General features: G+C 45.5%; 1 protein-coding gene across 3 annotated transcripts in view; it reads right to left on the reverse strand.

The window, feature by feature from the left end:
• The window catches only part of FBXW4 (F-box and WD repeat domain containing 4), a 61,799-nt gene that overhangs the window by 1,129 nt on the left and 35,600 nt on the right, over positions 1-25,070 (reverse strand). For 2 of the 3 annotated variants that reach the window (XM_086899160.1, XM_086899161.1), the window contains 4 exons: positions 13,841-13,906; positions 1,396-1,536; positions 1,099-1,240; positions 84-846 (listed from right to left, as the gene is read on the reverse strand). In XM_086899160.1, coding sequence (XP_086755286.1) covers positions 730-846; positions 1,099-1,240; positions 1,396-1,536; positions 13,841-13,906 — 466 coding nt within the window. In that variant the 3' untranslated portion in view covers positions 84-729. Of the gene's footprint in view, positions 1-83; positions 847-1,098; positions 1,241-1,395; positions 1,537-13,840; positions 13,907-25,070 lie in introns of those variants that run through there. The other variant, XR_015289701.1, reaches the window with a different exon arrangement.

Here is a 25,070-nt window from a genome sequence, read left to right on the forward strand (position 1 = left end):
CAACCTCCCCCACGCACCCAGGCTCTGCAATCAGCAGGTAACATCACAACCCCTTCACAACTTGAAACAAAACATACAATCTCTTTTGTTTCCTTTCAGTTTTATTTAGCAAAACACCACCATTTCAGCCCTGCCAAGTGCACAGCCTGACCTGACAGCCAGCTTGGGGAGGCACACTGAAAGCAGGGCTGGCTCTGCCTTTTAGCTCAATTGTTGCTCTTGGCTGTGAAGGACAACACAAGCAGCTGTCAGGACAGCAAATTAGAGAGAAAGGTGGGCCTCACACCAGCCACCTTTTCCTTCACCAAATCAGTCCAGCCCACATGCAGCCTAGTCTTGCTTCACATGCTTATAGCTTGGCTGATCTCAAACAGACCAGCACACAGCTGATGGAGCATCCTGGCTCAACTTGCCCCTCAAATGATGTATCCACAGGAGAAAAAAAAAGGAAGAAAGATAAAAAGAAAAATAGGAACACAGTTAATAAAACTATTCCTGACTTGCACAAAATAAAAAGAGTAAAGGACAATTGGCCTATTATTTTCACTAACAGGCAGGTAAGGTTGAGAAAGTTTGGCCCTTTGTGCACTCTTCATTGTAGCTTTCTGGCAGGCAAAAAAGTCCCTTCAGAAGCCTTGTGGGCCTTTCTCACCTCTCCTGCCCTGCAATTCCCTGAGCCAAGTGTCAGCTCTGCCGAGCTGGGGTCACCAGAAGCAGCTGTGGTGCCCTTCACGAGGCAGTGAAGTCCAGGACGTGCAGGGCTGATGCCAGAGCAGCGTACAGGTGGGTGGTACTGAAACGGAGGCAGTACACTGGGCTGCTGGTGGGTGAAGACAGGTGAAAACTCTGCAAAAAACAGGACAATCAATCTTTCAGACAGAAGGTCAGCCCAAAGATGCTGGCTGATGTTACAGATCTAAAGGCTGAGATGTCTGAGCAAAGCAGGTTTTCCCTGCATATAGGTTAGGTTTGCCATGGTGGACTAGCCCAAAAGACAGCCCAGCAGCCCCTCTTTCTTTTTCCCATGAGACATGTGCACTGGGCTGCCAGAGAACAGCTGAAAAGCTCTGCTGCTGCCAGTCTCCCAGCAGTGCTCACCTGCAGGCACCGAGTCTGCCGCTTATCCCAGAGGCGCACCACACCATAGTAGGAAGAGCCGCTGGCAATCATATGGTTCTTATCACTCCTTATGCAGTACAGGGCACTGTCATGGGGCTCTTCCCACTCCTGGACGCACTTCCTGCAAGGGCAACACAAACCAGAGCAGGGCTGAGCCTCCGCTCCTCCATCCACTTTGCCTGAAGGAGTTAATTCAGTGAGAGCTGAGTTCCCAGACACTGCACGAGGACAGTCCAGGAGCCTTGCCTCGGCCCCAGGCAAGCAGGGCAGGCTCACCTGGTGCTGGTCCGTATGTCCCAGTAGCGGATGTAGGTGTCATACCCACAGGAAAGGAGAAGGGAGGGCGTTTCGTAGAACACATCCAGGACTCCAGCTCCACGGTGGAAGTCGGTCCCTAAACAGGTCAACAGCTGACCACTGCAATGAAACACATAAGGAGAAGAGTCATTCAGAGCAAAAAGTCCTTCCAGTTCAGCTGGCCAGAGCAGAGATGGTGTCACAGAAATCTTCCAGATCTCATTTCTGTGATATAATGGAATACAAAAGCCTGCACAGTTTTCCACTCCCACCCCCAGCTTCTGCTACTGGTTGGGCCACTAACCATGAAGGGTGTCATGAAGGGTGACCAGCAGGAGTCTCAGCTGAAAGAGGAAGAGCCAAGGTACAGGTGCAGCTGAGCCCCAGCAGAATGGGATCTTTTTCCCTGGGAGAAGTGACCAGTATTCTGAATTACATGGCTCCACTTCCATAGGAAACAACTCCCAGCTTAGTCAGACCCCAAACGGCAAGAGCCATTTACCTATTCAATCCCATCCCATACTCTGTCCTCTGAAATAATGCCCATTGGGGTATTTCCCTAGATCTTTGACACACAGCACAGATCCACAGGCAAATCAGACTCTCCCAACTGAGTTTGTCATGACTGTTCTTCTCAACCCACTCCAATTACACCACCTTACAAACGCCATATCTGGGGCTGAATGTGATAGGTCAAAATCAACACCCCAATAATGCTCTGCAGATGATCTTCCAAAGGCTAGATTTTTCTCTTTTGTTTGACCCTTTCCTCCTTTTTAACTCCTTGCTTGCAGTGAAAGAGCAAAAGCAAGATCTTGATGAAACTCTGTGCTGGGTGCTTTGTGGTAGTATCACTCTGCTACTTGTTCATGTGCAGAACCAGCAGCTCACGAGGTGGATGGTGGCCTGCCAGACTTCAAGAAGAAGCTTGAGCCCCTTCCCTGGGTTACATGGAATTGCATCAGGTGCATGGCACAGCCTGTCCCAGTGTCGTTCCACCTGCTGCAGCAACCAGTGATACTCAGACATGACACACTCCTGGGAATGGAGTGGACAATCTGCCCAGCTGCTTGAAATGGCCACCTATTGCAAACCCTCCTTTTTTTCTTCTCCTCACACTCTCTACATCAAAAATGCTGGACACAATAAAACTTGAAGCACCTGCTTTTCAAACTCTGCAGCATGGCCACCCCTCTCCAACAGCCTCCTGGTTCTCAGGACAATGAAGCAGTCCTGAAAGCCAACAGCACAGATCCCACAGTGGGGTCACTCTCAGCATCTCCCTCCATTATTTTGTTACATTCTGCTCCTTGATCCAGCATCACACAGTTCTGAGGCACACGGCCAAATGCCTTAATTCTGTCTGTAATCTGGGCTAAAGCCCTCGTCGGGGGATAAAGACCACACAAAAGGAGAAATAGAGTCCTGGGAGATGTTAAAACAAGTAAACACCTTTGTGTCAGGAGAGAGAAATCGCTGATAAAGCAGATTAGCGCCTCGAGCCCTGGTGTCCCCAGATCAGAAGGCGAGCCCTGGCCGATCTTTGCAGCCAGCACGCTTCTATGATCACAGAGCTGGCGGCATGCTGGGGCCAGCCTGTTTCCCCACAGTCACTCTCCAAAGAGCAGATTATGTAGAATAACAATTTCTTTGTGGCTGTGTAATTCCCTCCGTGACCGTGGCTGTGGGCAGCTACATTGGACCTTGATGCCAGGGCCCTAGCAACCATTTAGAGAGGCCAACCAGCCCTAGCAATGGCCCCCCCATGCAAACCTCTCGGACAAGCTTTAACATCAAGTGCATGAATTAATCCCCCCCAACACGAATCCAGGGGTGCTGGCTTATTGGACTTTGTGTTTCTCCAGGCAAGGGATCGAGGGGATTCCAGGCTTCAGCCCTTTGCAACCTTCTCACAATACATTAACCCTTGGAAGGTTACTTGCAATACAAGCCAGCCGCAATTCTGCACCTGTCTGTGGGTTGAGAGGTTGAAGCACTCATGGTTTGACCACCGTGAGCAAGAGCAATGGGGTTTGGTTGGCACAGATGGGTCATCAGATCCACCGTGGGGTGAGACATGGATGGACATGAGTGCTCTGGCACTCCCCTGCCCTTCCAGGCACACAGATCCCCTCCATCTCCCATTCTGCAAAGCCAACAGGACAAATGGACATACACACAGCCCTTATCAAGGCTTCTGCTAAACCTTCTTCATCCTACAAGATGTATGCATGGCCCAGAGTTATAAGACATACAACAGAGGTATGAGGAGTCAGCTGCTCTCCCAGGCAAGAATCCTTGGACTACATGTGAGATGCATAAGGGGCCAGGCTGCCCAACTGACAGTCTTCTGCCAGTTGCTCAGGCAGGAGCAAGGAGTTACCCCCAAGAGGTGAGCTACCCCAGCAAGCCCTAGGCAGCACCAGCAGCTTGGACCCTAAGCACCACCCAGGTGCTTCACTCACAGTTTTTCTTCATGCCTTCACTCCACTGCAGTGGTGCAAGCACTTCAACAGAGTCACACCAGATTTTCTCCCTCCACTAACCTTTCCATCCCAGACAACAAAAATGAAAGAAAAGGCAACAAAAAAAGGGAGGAGAAAAGAAAAGGATTGGCTTTTCTCTGTAGGCATAAAATAAGCACACATACTTGCAAGTTACTGCAGCAAAGTAAACTTTGCTTTGCCAGTTTGTTAATCAGTTTGGTTCTCCTGGCCGAAGAACAGGTCAGCCAAAGCAGCTCTCAGGTGGGAGCTGCAGTCCCTGGAATCAAGAGCAGCTCTTTGGCAATTTACACAGGCAATGTGGTAATTGCTACAATGAAGCATTTAACCATCTGGCACCAGGGGAAAATTTACTGTGCTGTACACTGGGCACACAAACAAAACACCCATGTGTTCTGGCATGGGTATACTTAAGGTGAAAAAAGATGCAGAACACAATTAGTATTTCTTTCCCCTTTATCCAGCAGATTAAGGTGTCTCTGGACAGCTGTCACCATGCCAGAGTAGCTCTATATGCCTGCAGCATACACAGCCATGCTGAGCCAGGCTGGGAAGGAAATTCTGCCACCACAACTCTTCCAGTCTTGGGATAACAAGTTAGTGCCCACAAATTGTCCACTCTTGTTTATCCCAAATACTCCCTTCCCTCAAACCTTATAACTGAACAGCCTCCCCTTTCTTGGGAGGAAAACCCACAGCCAATCCTTAATAACCCATAAAGGATCAAGACAACCCATGAACAGGCAACAGAATAGCAGCAGCTACACCAGCACATCACCAGTGGTTTCTAACAACTTAGAGGGACAGAAGATACATTCTCCATGAGGGACAGAATGAGATGGCATAGCTATCTTGGATCTTTTTCACCAGCACCAGCCAAACACAGCAAGAAACCTACACACCTTTCAAATACCAGGTAGGCTGATCATCAGTACTTCAGAGGCCCTGCCTTTGTTACAGGCTGTGAAGGTTTTAGGCAGGAAGTGTCTGTGAAGACCAAGCAAGACCAGACATGGAAGGGCCACACCATCTTCCCACCCTGCCATGGCCCTCCAGCAGTAGCAAGTAGCTGTTTCGCTCCAAGGTCTTCAGGCAAGCCAGGTAGTTACCTGTGCATATAGCTGGAGCTTTCTTTGTCTTTGTACTGAACAGCCTGGGCCAGATAGTGCCCATGTTCAGTCTCAGTGCTGGGTGGCACCAACAGAAACAACCAGTGGAGCTCTGTGAGGCAGAATCACAAATACAACAGTGCAAGTTTTCTGGAAAGACAAGTCTAGAGCAAGAACTATCAATTTCAGTACTTTAACCACAAACCATATGGGTCAATGTGGCACCAAGAAACACAGAGGTAGGCCTCCACTGTCAAGGAATCTCATAATATTCCTAATTTTTCATACTTCCTGTTAAGCATCTAGACAAACTGAATAATATTTGCATTAATCCAGTACCAGCCCACAAGGAACACAGCCAGAGCAAATCCAGCAGCCTATTTCATCCCTAGCACAAGAAAGCTGTGTTAGCACTAGGGTCCAGACTCCTTGGTGATAGAACAAGATGTTTAAACAAAGTCTATGTGCTTGGTAAATGTATCCAACTGATAAGTCCAACAATTGAAGGCATTTTGTTCAGATACTATAGAGAATCCTTTGATTCATCCTAATCAATTTCTAAGTTCTTTAAGACTTTTTAAAATTACTTTCAAAATCAGATATTTATTCAGGATTTCCACATTTCACTCTTTCCATTCCATGCAAGAAATTTAGCCATGAGCATAGTTCTCCTGATATCTCCAGAAGACAGCAGCCTGGAAAAAACGTGAAGGGAAGAAACAGGCTGGTTTCTTTAAGTTATTGTTCTTCTTTTTAAAAACACTTCAAGTTCTATTCCTTCTCAATCACTAATATGAAAACAGAATAAAATCAGTCACGGCAGAGCCCAGATGGTTACTTTCTGGATAACCCATGGGATGTTGCTTCACCAAGTTAAAATTATATACAGCCTCCCAGGCCATTGAAACTATTTGTATGGCCATAAAAGCTCACCCTGAGATCTTTCTGATAGTCAGAGTCCTAAAGAAGTCAGTATCTACCTTCCTGGAACCTGCCCATTTGCTGAGGATCTTGCCAAGCTATCACCAGTACACAAGAACTACATTCCAAAAGCTGGGATGAAACAACATTTTTCTCCCTACCCTCAATTTCTGGTGACCCCAATTCACTGGAATTGATGTATTATATAACTGTGCAAACTCTAGGAAACTGCTGTATTTTGAACATCTTTTGAAAACAGAGATGTGGAAAACTGAGGACAATTCATTTGCTCTGGAATCCCCATCTGTGAACTGTGATCATCCATCAAAGAGGAGAATCTATTGCACATAAGCAGATAACTATTCAGAAACCAAACAGAGCCCTAAACCAAAATTTCAGCCAAACAACAGGTGGGAAGCATATACTTTAAAAAAAAAAGATATAAAGAACCCTGTTCAGTTCCAAACAATGGCATATTTGGTTTGAGTATCAAACAGAGAAAGGAAAACAAATATATTTAAAAATAATTATCCCAAGTGCCGCATTTGCACAATTTCTGTCACCCAATTAGGAGAGCACACCAAAACCAAAGGAAAGAGCTGAGCTGCTGTCTCTTCCAGGTGCTTTGCAATAGCAGCTGAGGCATTTGAGGGGATGCAGCAACTTATGCTAAGAAGGGAAAGGCTTGACCGAATAACATCTGTATTGTACACAGGGAGAAACACAGATCCTTATCCAAGTTATTCTTCTATCCTACCCCAAAGCTGCCCCCCCTGCATTTAGACCAGGCTACTAATTCCTGCAGGTAGGTGTGGGATTGGCTTGGGGAATTTTGAGGGAGCACCTCCAAGTGAAATGGCTCAGAGATGCTGTTTCAAGTGATTTTCAGGGCAAATGCCCCTCTCTGATTCCTCAGTGCAGCTGAAGGGACTCGAGGCAGTAGGGGGGAAAGACACCAACGACGGTCTGAGATTGTGTAGAGGGGAGAGAGAGAAGAGGGAGTTTTGCCTTCTTTTCTTCTGCTTTCTCTGAATTGGCCCACACACGTTTTAAATGGTCCAATAAAAAGATACAATTTCTTTACCTTTCCAGCTCTGGGACCCTGTGAGTTTTTGTTGTTCGGGTTCCCGTAAGGTTAAGTTCAGAGGATAAACTGACACACTGGGCTATGGGAAAAAGCCAGTTTCTTCAAATAAAGCCACAAAGGTGCAAAAGAGACCCTGCTGGGGCTTTTATTTGGGAAAACAAACAGAAATGGCACCAAGCCCTTCTGCTTTACGAACCAATTTAACTATAAAACCAATGTTCTCCCTCTCGGGGGTGAGGAGGGGAGAGAGACAGGACATGACAATAGTCCAAAACCTTGAAGGGAAAAAAAAAAGATAGGACAAAAAAGGTTGTCTATCCCCTTTTCTTTCTTGTCCATGGCTCCTTTTCTTAGCACACGTGTGTTCTTGTAAAAACGATTAGATTGCAATTTGTATAACATGGTGACCCCCAAATTCAGACATTTAACCCCTTTTCTCTGCAAAGAATGTCAAGAATGTCTTCTCTGTCTTTCTTTCCAACGGGAGGAGTAGGGGGGAATTCTCAAACTGTGATTTCTTGGAGGAAGAGAAAAAGAGGGAGGCGAGGAAAAGAAGCAGGGAATTCTCAAAGCCTCTCGCCTTTCGCCCCACTTGTGTGGGAACAGGCGGCTGTATTGCTCCCTTTCTGGACAGAGCTCTGCAGGTCTCCTTTAGTGGGGAGACAAAAAAATGGAGAGTCCAAATCAAAACAAAGCCATCTGTTTAAATGAGCTACCACTAGACAGTGACAGAGGGGGTTCCTCATTCACTCCTTCCCATTCTTCTCTCTTGCCTCTGTTGATTCTCTCTCAACCCAGGGAAAAATAAAGATTACTTTTGCTTTGGCTCAGAGGGATGAAACTGATTGATGTGCTTGGAGTGTCCAGCCCCCACCCATGCTCTCTGATTGTTCAGGGCCTTGTAAACTTGTCATAAATATGCCTGAACAAGGGTTCAAAGGCCGCAGCATGCCCTGAACATGCACATATCCAAAAGGCAGGAGTTTGGCCTCATGGTCCTTTCTAGTGAGACAGGGCCAAGACTGCCATGGGGAAAAAACTATTTAGGATAAACACCTGTATGTTTCTCCTCTTACAATGATTTTACATTTAGGTTAAGATGGACCAAAGCCCTCTTAACAAAAAGAAGGCAGAAGATGCCCAGCTTACGTGAGAAGAATTCAGAAACACAGTGTTACAAAACCCAAAACTCAATCAAAAATCAGTAAAGAACAGCGAGGCCTCAGTTTTGAGAGAACATACATACCATGGGAATACATTGCACAGACAAGACTGCAGCTATCCATCATAGACAGGAGACAGAGTTCTGAACACAACAAAGTCTTCTAAAAGGGACGGTCATCCAAGAAATCACCACTTAAGAGGCTCCCTGCAGCAGCAAGCTTTCTCCAGAATGAGTTCAAGCCCGCCATAGGCCTGGTGTCCTGCTTCCAACAACACTCAAGATCTCAAGGTCTGGATTGGTCATTGTGATTTAAAACTGTGTTCAGCCAAGACAGAGATGCTGAGAAAGAAATGCAAGTTTGAAAGGAATAGGGAGCCCCTTTCCCACAAAACCTGGAGGAGTTTCCTTGGCAAAAAAAGATGCCTGCCATATGAATCTATAGAAAAGCAGGACCAGAAAGAGTAATCCACATCTACTGCATTTATTCTTCTGCTCCCCAAATCCTGTGAAACTGCTATCAGTGACAGGATATTTGCTACTGCTTGTCTCTCCTCTTAGATATATGCACCCACTTCTGTGACTGGATAAATCCAGTTTAAATGCCTGGGTGAAACAGACTCCCCACACTTCTTGGAGTCAGTTACCTTCCCTTTTGATCTAGCAACTCCAGTCCTGAATATATGTGCTTCCTCCACCCAACAGCTCCTTTGGTGATTAAATTAGAAGGTCTCAAACTTGTATAAACCTTGGAATTCAAAGCTGTGGAGAGAATGCTCTTCAATAGAAATTATTTAGGAGCAGAACACTAAGAAGCCTTGAGCCAAGCTTCTATTTGAAAAACTTTAATTCAAAACATTCAACAAGACTATAACCAAGAACTAGAACTGCAGATTCTCATTTCACTCATCTACTTCCACACAATTAAAAAACTGGAGCACAGTAGGAGACAAAGTCAAGAAGGACTGTATTTAAACAGGAAATCATCAGTAGTGATCAGCTGATCACTACTGATCAGTTCAGTGCTATATGCTTTAACTCTCAAATTACACTTACTGTTTAAGACCAGTACAGGGAGCACAAATTTTAACTCCATGGGCTCTGAAAAGCCACCAAAATGGATGCAGATCAACATCAGCCAGAAGTTGAAAAGACAGCAACTCAGTTCTTGCCCCCTCCATGGCCCAGACAGATGTAACCTAGCTAGGAACCCACACACATTAGAGATAGAGTAGCAGCACATCAGCAAACTTAAGCCAGCTGTTTAGGATGGTAACACGCTGGTTCTTGGAAAGAAAGAGCACTGCGCAATAGCACTATAGGCAGAACAGATTACTAACCTCCTCAGCAGCTGCCTGGCAACCTGAGACTCCTCCCCAGCCCTCTGCTGAGAGCACCATCCATACACCTGAATCTCCCTTCTCCTCCACTCCCAAGTCACTCTCATGAATCCTCTACCTCCCGCCTTCCCAAAACCTGCAGACATCAAAGGCACCTGCCTTGAACACCTGAAGAGCAGGGGGGCCTGACAGTCAAGAAATGCAACACTGTAACTTCCCCTTCATGCACTCTCTATTTTTTTTTTATCCCTCTCTTTGAAAAAGGTGGCAGAGATAAATGGAGAACAAAGGAACAAGAAAAAGCCACAGCTCTGGCCCACACCCTGCCTATTACTTAAGGGGGAAGGAACTCTTCCGAAAGAGGAGGAAAAAAATGTTCTCCGACACAATGGCTCAAAAGGCCAGGCAGCAAACCGGGCCACTTTGTACTGCTAACAAGGGAAACCTAATTACAGGAAGAGGGCAAAGAGGGACAGATAAAAGGGATACAAAATTTCAACATCTGTTGCCATAAAGGATAAGAAGTGGGGAAACGCAAAGTGTCAGTTTGGTGTCAGTGACGGCATAAAGCTACTTTCAAAGGGCTCAGAAGAGGGAGAAAAACCGAACAAGAAATTAGAGGGCTCTTAAAAAAAAACCAACAAAAAAAAAAACCCAGAAAACAAACAAACAAAATCCCCACTCTGCCAAAAATACCTTCAAAAGGGAGGAGGAGTTGGACAAAGACTGGATATTTAAAAGGTAGAGGATTTGGGTGGCTTGCAGGGCACAGATAACTTTGGTTCAGTTTTCACAGCTCTCATGCCCTGCAGCATGTCATGTCACAGGAAAAAACACTAGGATCTGTGCATTCAAAGTGTTTATAGCATGAAGACTACCATGTGAGACATATCACTGGTCCATTTCAAATGTCAGGCTTCACAGAATAGCTCCAAGAGTTGCTGCAAAGAGACCTCTGGAGTATTCTCTTATGGAGGAGCATCCTTGAGATGGGGCATTTGTCTCCTAATGACATACAACACCACCCCAATAACATGGGAAGCAACAGTTCTCTGCAGGCAAATGACAAATGCTGGCCTTGGAGCTGTCAGTGCTGCATGACCCTCATCTTCCAAGGCGTTTAAACTCCAAAAGGCAATAGAAAGAAGAAAGAGGAGGAGGATCTGAATACGGTTTCCTTCTCTCTTGCTTGCCATTAAGTGGCTGTTCTGTTGAGCCACACAGTCACACTGGCAAACAAGACAGGATAGTCTGAATAGAGAAAGGCAAAAGTGAGCAAAGGAACCTGACCTGCAAGAGGGGCAGCTGCCATCATATCCTTCACTAAAGTAAGGATAAAGGGACTTGGAAGAGGACAAGGATTCAGCAAGCCCTGATACTTGATGCAAGAACACAGGTTAGTATTGTGTGGCCCATAACTGCTCGCCATTCTCCTTGCAGGCCTCTAATCACTGAACTTACAGCTGCCTTCCACATACACACCCTGATCCAGAGCGGGAATAAGTGCACAGCAACTTCCCCACATCTAAAAGCAATTAGATGGCACAATGCAGCATGTGTGGGGTGAGAGATGTCCTCCAGAAGTGCAGCTAGCCTGCTTCAAAAGCATAAGAAAAAAATCTAAATCCTCCTTCATTACAGGAGACAGGGCCAGGTGTAGCAGCAGCTGGAATTTCAGCCATCAGAGACAGTGTCTTGGCATTATGCAGTCATTCCCCTGCTTTAGACTCCCTTGACAATTGCTTGTTGCTGCCTGTTGTGGCTTTGATCCAACACCATCATCTCAGCAGAGTCAGAAATGAAAGACAGTTGTGGAAGTGGGATGCAGCAAGAGGCGTTTCCTTTTCCCACTAAAAATTTCCTCTGCACCAAAACCAACCAAACCCTTTTCAAAGCACAGGACATATTTACAGGTGAAGATATTATCCCCTTCCTCTTGGAGGGATGAGAATGGCTGCCCGAGGGTCAGAGAACAGAGAAGGTCATAAATACAAAACATACCATGACCAACAGTGACAAGCACCAGCCAAGGACTTATCTGGCCTGGAATTAAGATGATCAGTACACAAAAGGTTATTTAAGCTTTAAATCCTTTTGTAGCACGTTTCAGGTCTCGGCTGTTGGGTAAAAAGACCACCTACCCCAAAGGAAGAGAATGGCACAAAAACTGTTGTACTGTTAATTACTCATCCCCCAACGCAAAGAAAACTCCCCTGACTGAACTAACTGATCCTGGACAGCACTAAACACCTCAGTGGTGCTAAGGATCCTTTGGTTTTCAAGAACACACCTTACACATCATTCTACCCTGCCTAATTTTTTTTGACAGAAGTTACCTGGATTCTGTTCTTAGCCATAATATCCTTGCCATATTCAGCCTCTGTGGGTCAGCCTCTGGGCCCTTTTGTGGCCACAAGAACAAGAAAAGCAGCTAACTCAGAGGCCCCAGCTCTGTGTGCCAGATGTTATCTGGACACATTGAGCACAGGAGGAGTTTTTAAGTTGTGGGTGGCTCTAAGATTTCAAGTTTTCATGCCACACTCTCATTCCTGGAGTCTGACCAGGGAGACAACATTCAAAAGTCTCAAAGGAACAGAGCATTCCCTGCAAGATCACTTCTCACAATCACTGGAGCTTTTGAGGATGGATCCAAAGCCCTGCTGGGAACATGAACAGTTTATGGAGAGTCAAGACCTGGAAGGATAGCTCTTTACCCCCTTTCTACGAATGACGACATCAAGCTTCACATGCTAGAGTCCCAGCCATGCTTCCTACTCAGCCTCCTACCCTGCACATGTTGATGAGTCTACCAGCTCACACACAGGTCCCTGCAGAGGAAAAGACCCAGTGGCATGGTGCATTCCAGCTGTGACAGGTGAAGAGGGAAGAATAAGTTTGACACTCTAGCCATTTCAACAGAGGCCCAGCAGCCTAGGTTGCCGTGGCTTTTTTATTTGCCTGTCACTCAGGCTTTTACGTTATTGAAAGATCAAACTCCGCTGTGCTTGTTCATTACCTTAATCCTATTTTCTACACAGCTTTATTATCTCTTCAGGCTTCCTTGGGAAAGGCTGTCAGAAAGGCTGGGGCAGGGGGGAGAGGGTTGCCCATCTCCTCATGTCAGATGCCTCTATTCAAGAACAGCCAGAAGACTTGATGGGCAGGGGTATCACAGCACAGCACTACGTCTTTCTGGGGTACTCCAAAGGCACCACTGAATGGGTCACTAAGAAACACGCACCATAACTAAATGCAATGGTGCTCTTTCCTGCTCCAGCTTGTCCTTTGTAGGATACATTGTTGCAAAATATTTTTGTTACTTCAGAGAAAAAACAGCTGGTTTAAATTTGCATTTGATACAGTTGACTTAAACAATTTAAACTATTTAAATTATAGATTATAAGGCAATTGGTCTCAGACCTACCCCGTGTCCACACCAGTCCTCCTCCACCTCCTTTCCCCAAGTACAGCTCTACTAAAATCCCTCAGGCTCCTTCTGCCATTGCTCACCTCAATCCTGACAGCACTCCTTTGGATAATCTGGGCTGTGCCACTCCTACCCAGAGCATCCTGGTCCTGGAAGGCAGGGCTGCCATTCCAATAATCCTGTGAAATATTTGCTATCTGTCCATCACTACACTAAGACCCCCAGGCTGAGAGCTTCAAATTTGTCAGCAGTTGAGTCTCACATCAAGATTTGAGAACATTTCCCCAGTTGCTAAGGTCAGCACCTTCATGGAACAGGAACTACTCAAAGACCCCAAATCAGAGGCCACAGCAATTAACCTCCTCAGTACTTATTAGGACAAAGAGAAGACAATGTGCCTAAATCATTTCCACAGATAACCTGTTGCCACACCTCACCTCTTTGAGCTACTGGAATTGCCAGCCAGTACAAGGTGACTTCTCAGCACCACAGAGAAATGGGTGAATGGGAGGATAAGGATCACCTTCCTCACCTCCTTTGGCTCCTTTTGGAGGCATGAACAGAGACAGATGAAAAGGAGGGTAATGGGGATATTTTGATATTTTGTATACAGGTAATAGGAAGAAACCAGGATGGCTGTGCCATCAACTGGAAAAGCTGAGAAGAAAAGCCAAGTTAGTGAACCAGAACCACCCCCCACATATGCCTTTCCAAACCAGTTTCCTTTGTCCCCCACTCCACAAGACATCTCATCTTGTATCACTCCTTGCCTACATTGACAAAAGGAATGATACTCATTTGCAGCATTTCCAATATTGTATTGTTATTCACTTTTCTTGTCAAGTCCCTCCCTGTGACCTGGAAGCTCACTCACCTCTCAAGGTCCCAGATTCTCAGAGGTGACGTGTGTCCACAGCAGGCTGTCCCCGTCACAAATGAGCTGTTAAAAAAAAAAAAAAGCAAATAAGAAACACTTACTAATCCTCATGTTCTGAAGAAACTGCATGAACAAGACAGAGAAAAACAGGTTACAAGACAGACTTTGAATTCTGGGTCAAGATGATTTTAGCATGTCCCACGACACTTCACAAGGGACAGGCAGCAACAAAGGGAGAGCTGCTGCAAGACTCTCACTAGCTGAGCTTCCCCAGATGCAGCAGGTCACAACTGCAGAGAACTAGCAGGACATAAAGATGTATTAGTAAATACAAAGGGAAAACCTGAACAGGAACAGCTATAAACATTTTCAAATTAGTCAGTACAGTACGCAGTATGTTTCACACACAGTCAGTGCTATAAGCTGCAGAAAAACTCCATGGAAAATGTACTGTTATTTCCTACTTCGTGTATCACTTCGGTTTGTTGGCAACTTCTAAGTACAATCATGAACTGGCTGCAGCATCACAGACCTAAAGAATCATAGAATAGAGGTCTCTGGTCCAGCCTGCTCAAAGAAGGGCCAATTTCAAAGCTGGATTAGGTTGCCCTCCCCAGTGCTCAGACAGTCTGTTAGAGGCAGTACACCTCTCCTGCAGCAATATTTGGCTCAGTTTACACCCTCCAGCAGAGTCCATTTCAAAGTCCTCTTGGCAATGCTATGCCCCTGCTGCACATGCTGCTGCCAGAGATCACCTGATAGCCACTGGCCTCATGCTAGTTCATAAGACATAATAAATTCTTAAAATCAAACATCAGGAGCATGGGTGCTGTGCTCTCCACACCACACTGCTTGTTTTGTGCCAGCTTCCCATTCTCAGTCCAAATAAGAGGAAGCAGCTCATACAAGGACTTCTAATTAAGTTACAAATGACCTCTCACAAAGCCATATTTATTACAGCTACCAAGAATAAAATGCCAAAACTGTGTTTAAGTCAATGCAACAAGGATAGCATGAATACAGGAAATGGAATCTGCTTTAAATAAAAGCCATCTCTACACTTTGCCTGAAGAACTTTTGCAGTATGACACAGGGCTGGCAGCTTACAGATGAAAGTAAAATAAGAAAACAATGTCATGATTGTAAAAATAGCAGTTAAAGCAGTTTTTAAACATTTCTTTGATCCTCGACAACATTCTTTCTTTGGAAGTCAAGGTGTCTGCAAGCTGCTACTGCACCAGGAATGAATTCTTGCAGCATCTTTGACTTCTGTGAGAAGCACTACTGCTGCTGTAAGAAAGCACTCAGCAGCCAAGCGGTAAACAGCCTCAACTCAATCAAAGCCAGAGAAGGACCAGATGGAAGCAAGACTGGAACTCAGGACTCCTTCTACTCCTATCTCTGTTGTTTAGCTGAGCAACTAGCCTCTCCAAACCATAAGGCCAAAGCAGCACTGACAAAACACTCTGCAAAAGAGGCAAAGCAGATAACATTAAACCATTTCAAAGAGCTACAAGAACATAGAAAGGGCTTCAGCTACCAAGGCTCTCTTCTGTGCTTACTCTATCCTTCCACCTAAATTCACATACCTGGAGGTGCCCACAAGTTCTGTGACCCTTAGCTGCCCTTTAGGCTAGAAAAGGCCTGCAGAACTAAAGCTATTTCAAAGTGTCTCCAACCAGGATGTCATATGTGCAAAATTCCAGGTTCATTCACAGTGCACATGCAATCAGCCAAAGCACCTGCAGCACTGGACTGTCCCAACAGGTGCTGCAGGGTGCTCACGTTACTTTTCCCCATGTAAATCCTCGACCAGAGTCTGAGAATCTATGGAAAATCCAATTCCTGCTGCTGTGCAGCAGCCACTAGGATCAATTAAGAAAGTGTGCAGCATTTCATCTTTGGAAACACGGTTTCTGCTCGATGCCTGCCTTCTCTCTACCATATTCCAGGACAGCAAGGACCATTTCCCTTTTTCCCAGTGTCACCCATCTCAGAGGAAAAAAAGCCAAAGACACCCACTTCGACAGCTTGTTGGTCAAGCCCCATGTCTGGAAAGCAGCACTTTGGACATGAGGTCCCTCTGCTACAAAGCTAGGTGTTGGGTTTTGTCCCCCCTCCCCAGTCATAATCCATTAATAACTACTAAAGTCAATTACTGTGGTTAGAAACATAATAGCAGTCAGGGAGTCAGTCAAGCAGGCAATTGGGTTTTTAAGATCTTTCTTTTGGGGGACAAACTGACTCTGTCCCAGCAGAGAACACCCTCACGTGGGAGACAGACCCCCTTTGTGCAGAAGGTATGCACAAGGCTTTGATGGTTGCCACAGGTCTAAATTACCATGGAGGCACACCAACAGGCAGAAAAAAGTGGGAGGAACAGCTAGGTCTAATCCTCCCTCATGCTGACAGTTCTGGACTTCAGCTTTCTCTCCTTGGTCCTTACCCCTCACCCCTCAGACAAAAAAAAAAAAAAAAAAAAAAAAAGAGAAAAAAGCATTAGATAAAGAGATTTTTTTTCCAGCATCAAATACAGGCCTCAGGGCCACAAACAAGTCTCTTCTGGGTAAAGCTGACTCTATTCAGTCAACAGGAATTTTGTCTCATACTTCAGCAGGATCAGGTTTGCAGGCCTTATCTTTAACAGCCTGAGCCCATTAGCAAGCAAAGATAAGACTTCTCCCACAAGAGCAGGCCACCTTCACTGCAGCATCAGAATGCAGCATTCACAAGACAACATGCACAAGAAGTGGTGCCAATGAGAAATTCTCAAGCCTGAGAGTGAACTGACCTTAAAGTCTGGATTCCAGGGCATGATACAGGGCCCCTCACCTTGAGTATGATCTGCAGGCACACACCTTGAAACCTCAGGTGTCTCATAACTGGGAACCTCTCAGAGGTAACAGTTTTACTTCAGGCAAAAGACCAACACAAGTTAGCTTTCATATGTCTAAAACAACATGCAGATTGGAGGAAAGCATATAAAGCTTGGCTCCAAAACTTCTGAAACTTCTTTCAGTGGAGCTGAAGCCTTCTATCAGGCTTGCTTCTTTCAGTCTCTCTTCAGAAAGGCTCTTTTGTCTTGCAGAGCACACATAAGAAAACCCTCCAACTTAGAGAAGTGCAGCTTTTTCACAGCCATTGTTGCCAGCTGCCCAAGAAAAACAATTCAAGCTGAGTTATTAGCTTAGAGAGTGTAATTAATTTTGCCCACATTGCTTTCTACAGCCAGACTAAGGAGAGACTAGATTGGGAAGAGGGGAGTACAGGATACCCTAAACATATTAATGCAGGCATGACTCACCTCCCTGAAGTATATACAACACGCTGATGTACACTGACACTGATCAGATGCATCTACATCCACCACGAAAACTGCTAAGGCCAGTCTCCAGATGGCCTTGGAGGTGTAAAGCCCCTTCCCCACTAAGCTTCCCTCAGTTCCTTTGAAAGCTGCTGGCTACCATGACTACAAGCTCCCTCTAATAGGCCCTTCTAAGGGGTAAAAAAGCATCACTGTAGGGATTCCATAACAGGCCATGATGTCTTCACAGGGATCCCCTAGGAGCCAAAACCAAGCCAAAAACCAAACCAGGAAGGCAAGAATTTTGCACAGCATTGAGACACACATACTTCATAAACAGTATATTTTTGATATCCAACACAAGGAATCTTCCAACTTATCTGATACTTTGATGTCGTCTTTCTTATTTGAAACTCCCTACTGACAGAGAGGAGATGAATAAACAAGAGGGGGAAAAAAACCCAACAAAACAATCAAGAGCCTGCTTCTCCAGAAGCCAGACTTTCTCTGTGTTGCAGAAGAGGCATTTCATTAGACATCACCCCCCCACAATATAAGCTGGGCCAGGAAATGAAAGAGAACACACATCGTGGCAGTGCTGTTGGAAGAAACACAAGAACTCTCCATCTGACTGACTTGTGGTTGTTGAAGATCCCATGGTATTTCTGGCAACAGCAGTAGTGCTCTGGCTACACACCAGCTGCAATAATCCCATGGCTGCTCCCAAGGTGCCAGCTACAGTTTGACTTGTGTAGCACCCCTCTTTACCCCATCCTGGACAGACCATTGACAGATGTGAGCAAACCAGAGGGACAGATGCCCATCAGTGCTTTTGGAAAGATGTTGTTTATCTTGAGGCTTGGAAACAGTCTCAGCTCCAGAAATGCAAATCACATTGAACAGCATATACTTTCCCCACTATCAACCCAGCCTCCAGAGTGAGTCCTGCCTGAGCTGGGAATCCTGCAACACAAATTCATTGAAGGAACCTGGGTAAAAGGTCCTTTTCCACCTCTTCTCTCTACACCTCCCCTGTTCCCCAGGCTTGTGCCCTTCCCCTGTACTGTAAACAGATTGCTTCTCTAGTTCTATTCTGCTCTTCAGGGATTTCAAATCCAGAATTGCTTGACACGTGCAAGAGCCTGTTCCTTCCTCCTGGCGCGCTCCCCTGCCCCCTGGAATTGGACATCGTTGTTCCATTTTGGAAACTATTATATATGGAGACTCATTGGACTGAGAAACAAAGAAGTTATTACTTGACAGAGCCCTGCAGCTGGGAATGTGGAAGGTGGGGGTGGAGAGAAGGGGGAGAACCAAGGGAGACAGGATGGGGGGTTGGTAGCAGTGTTATGAAAGCGATCAACAGAAAGGACAGCTCAAAGATGGGAAACATCTATTTTAAAAAGTCTCAAGTGAGATGAGAAAAGAAGGAGAAGAGAAAGCAAGTCCAAAAGGGAGATAGGAGAAGGGAGAGAGCAGTTGGTGCTGACGGTGCCGCGGGTTAAACGCACGGGTCTGTGGGTTTGTGTAGCCTTTGATTCAGCACTGACACGCTTTGGCAAGGGAGGCCACCGGAGCTGTCAAATCCTTCACCAATGTGCCCATCAATTGTATTCAGCTCTCCCCGACCCGCACTGGCATTTTAATTACTGTTGGGTAAACTAATTTGTACAAATGAAGGCAACTCTGCCTAATAGAATATGCAAGCTCTCTGACCTCTGACAGGCGATGACACAAGATACAAAGGAGGCAGAGGAAGGCTTTTTATCAGAGCCTTATTACTCTCTATTACTCCAATTAGTTAAGCTCCAGTGCTCCTAATTGGGGGAAAAAATTGCAATTAAATCAATTTTTGATGGGCTGAAAGTGGGTTACCGAACCGCCCTGCCTGTGAAACACTGATATTATAGCAGCAAAGGTCAAAGTCTTTGTCGGCACCTGTGGGGCCCCCACCTCCCCTCTCCAAGCCCCTCTGTGCCCCCCCAACACACACACACACAGCTCGCTAAGGCGAATCATTAGAACATGTCATGTCTTATCGCGGCCGCCACCATCCCGCCAACCTCATCAGTTGACATCATTATGGAAGGTAACTCCTCCAACATGAATACAGTGCTAAGGTCACACAAACTTGATGGAGCCCCTGCTGAAGAGCAGATGCAACAGTAACAACATTGTGAAGGGGAGAGGAGGGGGTCAGAAACCCAGCACAGGGAGTTTCGCCACCTCCAGCATGAGACTTCTCTAACAGACCAGATACACACAAAGGGAGAGAGACAGAGAGTGCAGGAAAGCAAGTGCTCCTTCCCAAGAGGCATTTAATTTGCAAGGAAAAAAAAAACCAAACAGCACAGCATCAGTTTAGCATTTTCTTCTTTATGAGCAAGCAGGCACCACAAACATGTAAGAAACACCATCCGCCTTAGATGTAGGCAATGCTGGACAAACCCAGGACTGAGTGGTCATGCAGGGCTGGTGTTGCCCCTTCACTGTACCAGACCAGTTCCTTTAGTCATACTTTGTACTTCTTGCAGGATGACCAGAGAACTGAACCAAGCATCTTCAGTATCTCAGAAGTCAAGACAGCTGGGTTATATGTCAACATTCTGTAACCATAAATTCAACAAAAATAAGCAGGTAAGACAGTTGCACCTAAAGCTCACTTAGCAAGCAGAAGAATCCCACTGCAGGACAGCCTCATCTTTGTTGAATAACCTTGCTGAGAAGACCCAGTGGCTGAATGCAAATAGCCAGGCTTGTTCCAGAAACAGACTGGAAAGCTCTCGCAGGTTTGCTGCTACTTCTTTGAGCTCATGTCCATGCTACAGCAACCCCCAAGGCATCTCAGTCAACTCAGAGTTAAATTGTGCTCCTGATACACCTCATAAATGTCACACAGAGAAGGTACAGAAGAGTTTTGCCACAACCCACCATGGACTCAGCAGAAAGATAAAGCAAAATGCATAGAGAAGACCATGAACCCTGCAAAGCTGACAACCACTACTGCTCTTAGAGGAAATACTGTGCTCTTGCAAGGAGCACCAGTGACACATGCATGAACAGACAGACTAATAACTCATTCATATGCCACCTCAAGTGGACCATTAAAAAGTGGTCCCCAGAAAGAAGGCGTTTACATTTTGAACTGAAGGGCACTGTAGAGATGTCGGGTTGAAACATGACGTCACATTTGAGGCAGAACTCCAGCTCATGAGATAGAGGCTGTTGCCTCCCAGGTAATTCATGGCAGGTATTCATGAGGTATTCATGCCTCATGGTAGAGGGAACATCAGCTTCACCTCTCCAACCTTCCTCCTCAGCCTCTAACTTCATGTCTTCCTCCAGACTTCAGAAGCGCTCAGGCTGAAGAACAGAAAAAGCTTTTAATATCCCCAAAAGCCCGATTACTGGCATGGTAGACAAATCACCCCTAATCTAGCAAGCTGCTTAGCAGGTGTCCAACCTAGATACTTCCATCTTGCCTTCACTGCTTTGCAGTTTCATCCCATACTCAGTGCCCAAGTCACCTGCAATCTTGATCACTGTCCCTTCAGCAGCCTTGCAGCAGGTACAGGTAAGTTCTGTGAAAACAAGCCACCAGATATAGAACACAATCCTCATTTCTGGAAAAAAAACTGAGCTCAGTTACATCAAGACAAAGGTTTCAGACCTGTCCAGGACAAATACATGCACACTCTTCCACACTTCAGCATTGAATGGGAAAATACCCTTGATTCGAAACTAGTGATTCAATCCACAAAACAGTCCTGATGTTCCCAGGGCTGCTCACACCTAAGGATCATAGTTTTCCCCAATACTCTACATGACACACGCTTTAGGAAGAAGCAAGTGTTCAAAAGGACAGCATTCAGATTAGCTCTATAAAAGCTGATTGAGGATCCTGAGTATTCCTGTACAAGAGGAATACTGGAACAGTGCTTTTCACAATGCTGCTGTCATTTTTCAGAACTTCAAACAGAATTGCCTTTGTAGCTATACAAGTATTTGACATCAACCCTGCTCCTTTATTGAAGAAAAGTCTTGATAACCTATTTTTAACAGTGTAAAATACATATTTACATGGTATGTCCAACAATCTTCATCTTTCCTCACTCCCCAAACCTCTGGGCTCACCAGGCATGAAGTATTTGTTCATGCAGAGGTCTTTGTACAAGAACCCCTTATCTCTCAAGACCAGATTTAAACTCCAAATGATGTTCAAGTTATTACTGTTATTACAGGAAAAAAGAGACTCTTTAACCACAACAGAACTTTAATCCAGAACATAATTCAGGCACTGATCTGAGTCACTTGTATCTAAAATCAAAGCTCATGCCAAAACTGATTTGTCTTTGCATGCCCACCAGGCTTTTCTGTGAGAAGAGCTCTCTTTGCAGGCAACCACTGGGGTTACATCTTAGAAGCTGAATAGTAAAGAAACATGACTCAGCTGAGAAATCACTTCTGAGTCTAGAATCTGGGCTGTGCAAGAGGTACAGCTCTCTATTCCTACCACAAAGAGCTTTCTGCAGAGAAAGAGAAGGAAGGAAAAAAAAGAAGAAAAAAGATGAAATACAGGGACTTTCAGATCAGTTTGAGTCTAGGTGGTTAAACACCACTACAGCACAGTTATATCAGCTTATCGGTAACCAGAACAAAATCTCAAAGAACATTTTTAATGCTCAGTAGCTATAACATTAGAAATTCAACGAAAGTTAACATTTAACTTAGTTACAAAATGTAACTAAGGTTGCATTTGTGTTTCGAGGAGTTAAAGGTTTATTTGGGTTTTTTGCTTCTTTTTCAAGTGCAGGCGAAATAACAACTGGTCTAAACTTCTTTACTCACACAGTACATTCTCCCTTCCAACATCACTACAGAAATCTCAGCCATCTGTAGCAACTTCATCTATGCACTACTCTTGCTCTACTCCCCAGAGCAACCTTTCAAACACCAGTGAGCAAGACTCCTGCGAGGTACCCACCAGACAGCATGCTCTACCTCCAACTGCTGCACATGCCATCTGCAATACAGTACACAGGAGTTGCAAGATAATTTCAGATAATATCCATCTTAAAAAAATTCCATGGGTTTTTTGATTGAATTGAAAGGAAGGAACAGGTGAAGCTGCTGACTGAGCAGCAGAAAAACATGATCCCTGGATGAGATACGTGCACAGTATTAGACACTGGACACCATTTGTACCTTCAGACTACCATGCATCTTTGGAAGATCTCTGAGGGCTTGGCATTCAGTTCTCACCAACCTGCACACCCACTTCCAGCCTTCACACCCATCATGTTTCTCCTCCCTACTCTGCTCCTGTTATCCTTCCCCCTTACCCCCATGAGGAAGACACCCTGAGCTTGATCTTTGCCCACTTCCCCACACCTAGCAGCCTCCTTGTGCTCAGTGCTCTGGGCCCACACACAGCCTTACAAGAAGCTCTGAACTCCAGCCCTCACTTTCTCAAAGCCTGTCCAGGTGTAAAGCTCCAGCGATTCCTTTTTCTTTGCCATTTTCCCTCCCTCCTCCCTCTCCTTCTAGCCCCACCAACATTTTCAGGCCACACAGTGAGCAGGGAGGTTGGAGTACATGAGGACCACTGCAGCAGTCGTGCTGTTTCAGGCCCCCCCAACCCAAGACAATTTCTAAGAGCCATTTCTTATCCTCGCCTCCGTGAAATGATTTCTGTTAATTGCCTGGTGGGAATCAGTTATAGGTGGGGGAGACTCTCCCCACACACACACCCTGGCCCCTAATTGGCTTATTGAAGTTTTAACGGGGCTTTCACCTGGAGAAGCTGGTAATTATTCCCTTCATTCCCCTCTTGCTTGTACCTGTAGCTTCACACTTGGGGCCTGCCTGGCTCCACAGGGGGGACTTTGTTCCCTCTAACTACAGGCCCCACACAAATGGGCCCAGCAGCAGGACAACACAGCAAAGTGGTAATTTTCAGCCCAGCGTAATTAGCCAAGGTTCTTTCAGCCCAAACTGCTGAATGCAGAGAGGGCTGCTGGGGAGGGTGCGCCATGTGGGAATGGAGGAACGGGGGCTGCTCTCAACAGGCCGACAAAGACCTCTCGGGGGCTCCAATCTGGGGCGAGCAAGGGAGGGGGGTGGGAGCGGGACAGTTTGCTTGGCATAGCTGGGGCACAGTCAGCAGTGGGACACACACTGAGGAAGTCAACCCATGGCATCCTTCCCCCAGCCTATGGAACATGGCAGTGCAGGATGCCAAAAACACAGTAAAGGAGAAAAGAGATACAGTGATGCACAATAGAAGCATGTGAAGGGGTGCAATGCATGACAGATTCTTGAAGGCCTGATGTAGCCTATGCTCCCAGGACAGGATTTCTAGTCTAGTACCTTCACACTGAGATTTAGAAAGGCAACAGATTCAGGGAGAATAAGCTGGACCATGCAAGTCCCAAATAGGATAGCAAGAACTGTGCCAAGGACAGAGCGAGAACTCTCATTGCTGAGAAAAATTATTGAAAATGAGTCAACTCCTCCAACATCTGCCCCAAAAGTCAGGCAACAACCATAACCAGAAGGACAGCAACAAAGGCCCCAGGTTCTCTTTTGCTGAGGCACCCCCCATTAGCAAACCAAAACTGTTTTTCATAGTGGGACCTCATTTGTTCTGTCTCCCTTTCTGCTACAAGACTTTGGTTTTGCAAAACTACCAGGAAACTTGCCGCACAGTTTGGCAGTGTGTCGCTCCTGTGTTAAATCAGACTGATGTCAGATATCCCACAAGCAAGAAACTGGCATTCTGTGTGAGGTATGCTGCCTCTGCTGATTCTCAGGACTTGTTAGCATCTATGCTTTTTTTGAATTATCACCATTGCCTTCAGGATAGAAATGCTTGTCCTGACTTGTCAGGTCTTGTAGACAAGTTAAAGCAGCTGCTCAGCTGTACAGCATCAATACAATGGGGTCTGGGGGATTTTTTTGTTTGTTCTTAAATGTTGAACCATAGTTTTAAAAAACTCACCTCATGTCTCTTATGATTGCAGTATCCTACTAGAAAGGAAGAATTATCATAATCAAAAAGCTTGGTCCTGATTCTGCAATGAAGACAAGGTGGTAAGCAGGAAAGTGAAAAGATGCCACTGTTATCAAAGGACAGGTACACTGGAGTGTTGAGCAAGCCCTTGGAGATGATGCAATTACAACAATCTTGACAAGGAAAGGAGATCCTCAGGGACTCCTGTTGTAGGAAGGGAGTAGGCAAGCAGCACAACCCCCAGGGCACAGACTTAGTTTTCTGAGCTGCCTAAAATACAACTGTGACACGATGCTTCAGCAGGTTGCAAACTAGAGAAGAAAATTGCCTGGTTCAACCCCCTCATTCTAGTTGCCTTTCAGGCCATATCTATTTCTATCACATTTTATGAAAGACTCTCACAGAAAGGATCATTTTTCAATTTTAATACTATTTATTTCAGCATCACCCAAGCTGCCTTAAGTACTTGTCACAGAGATGTGGACAGAGGTGTGAACAGAGATGAGTTCAGCCAGATACTGTGTGCCTTTGACCCATCAATGCTCAAGACTTTTCCTTAGAAGCAACTTTTGACACCTCTGGACAAAGTATATTTGCTGTGAAACCCATGCCAGCATGGACAAAAACAGACCCATTTTGACTAGACCAATTTCAAGCCTGTGCAGAGAAACAGAGCGGACAATCCTTGCAGTGGGGGAAGACATGTAATGCCATCTGTGCTCACACTTTATCACAAACCTTATCAGGTTTGTGATATCTGGGCTTTTTCTTCTTACAATCCTACATCATACAAGAGGACATGTAGAATTGATTTAAGTAAATATTCCAGCTATCAGTGCTTTGGACAAAAGTCTAAATATTTGCCCATGTATAAAAAAGGCTTAAAGAATCATGATGCAAAAGAAGAAAAT

The sequence above is a fragment of the Cyanistes caeruleus genome, chromosome 8 (genome assembly GCF_971803275.1).
Source record: "Cyanistes caeruleus chromosome 8, bCyaCae1.hap1.1, whole genome shotgun sequence".
NCBI lineage: Eukaryota > Metazoa > Chordata > Aves > Passeriformes > Paridae > Cyanistes > Cyanistes caeruleus.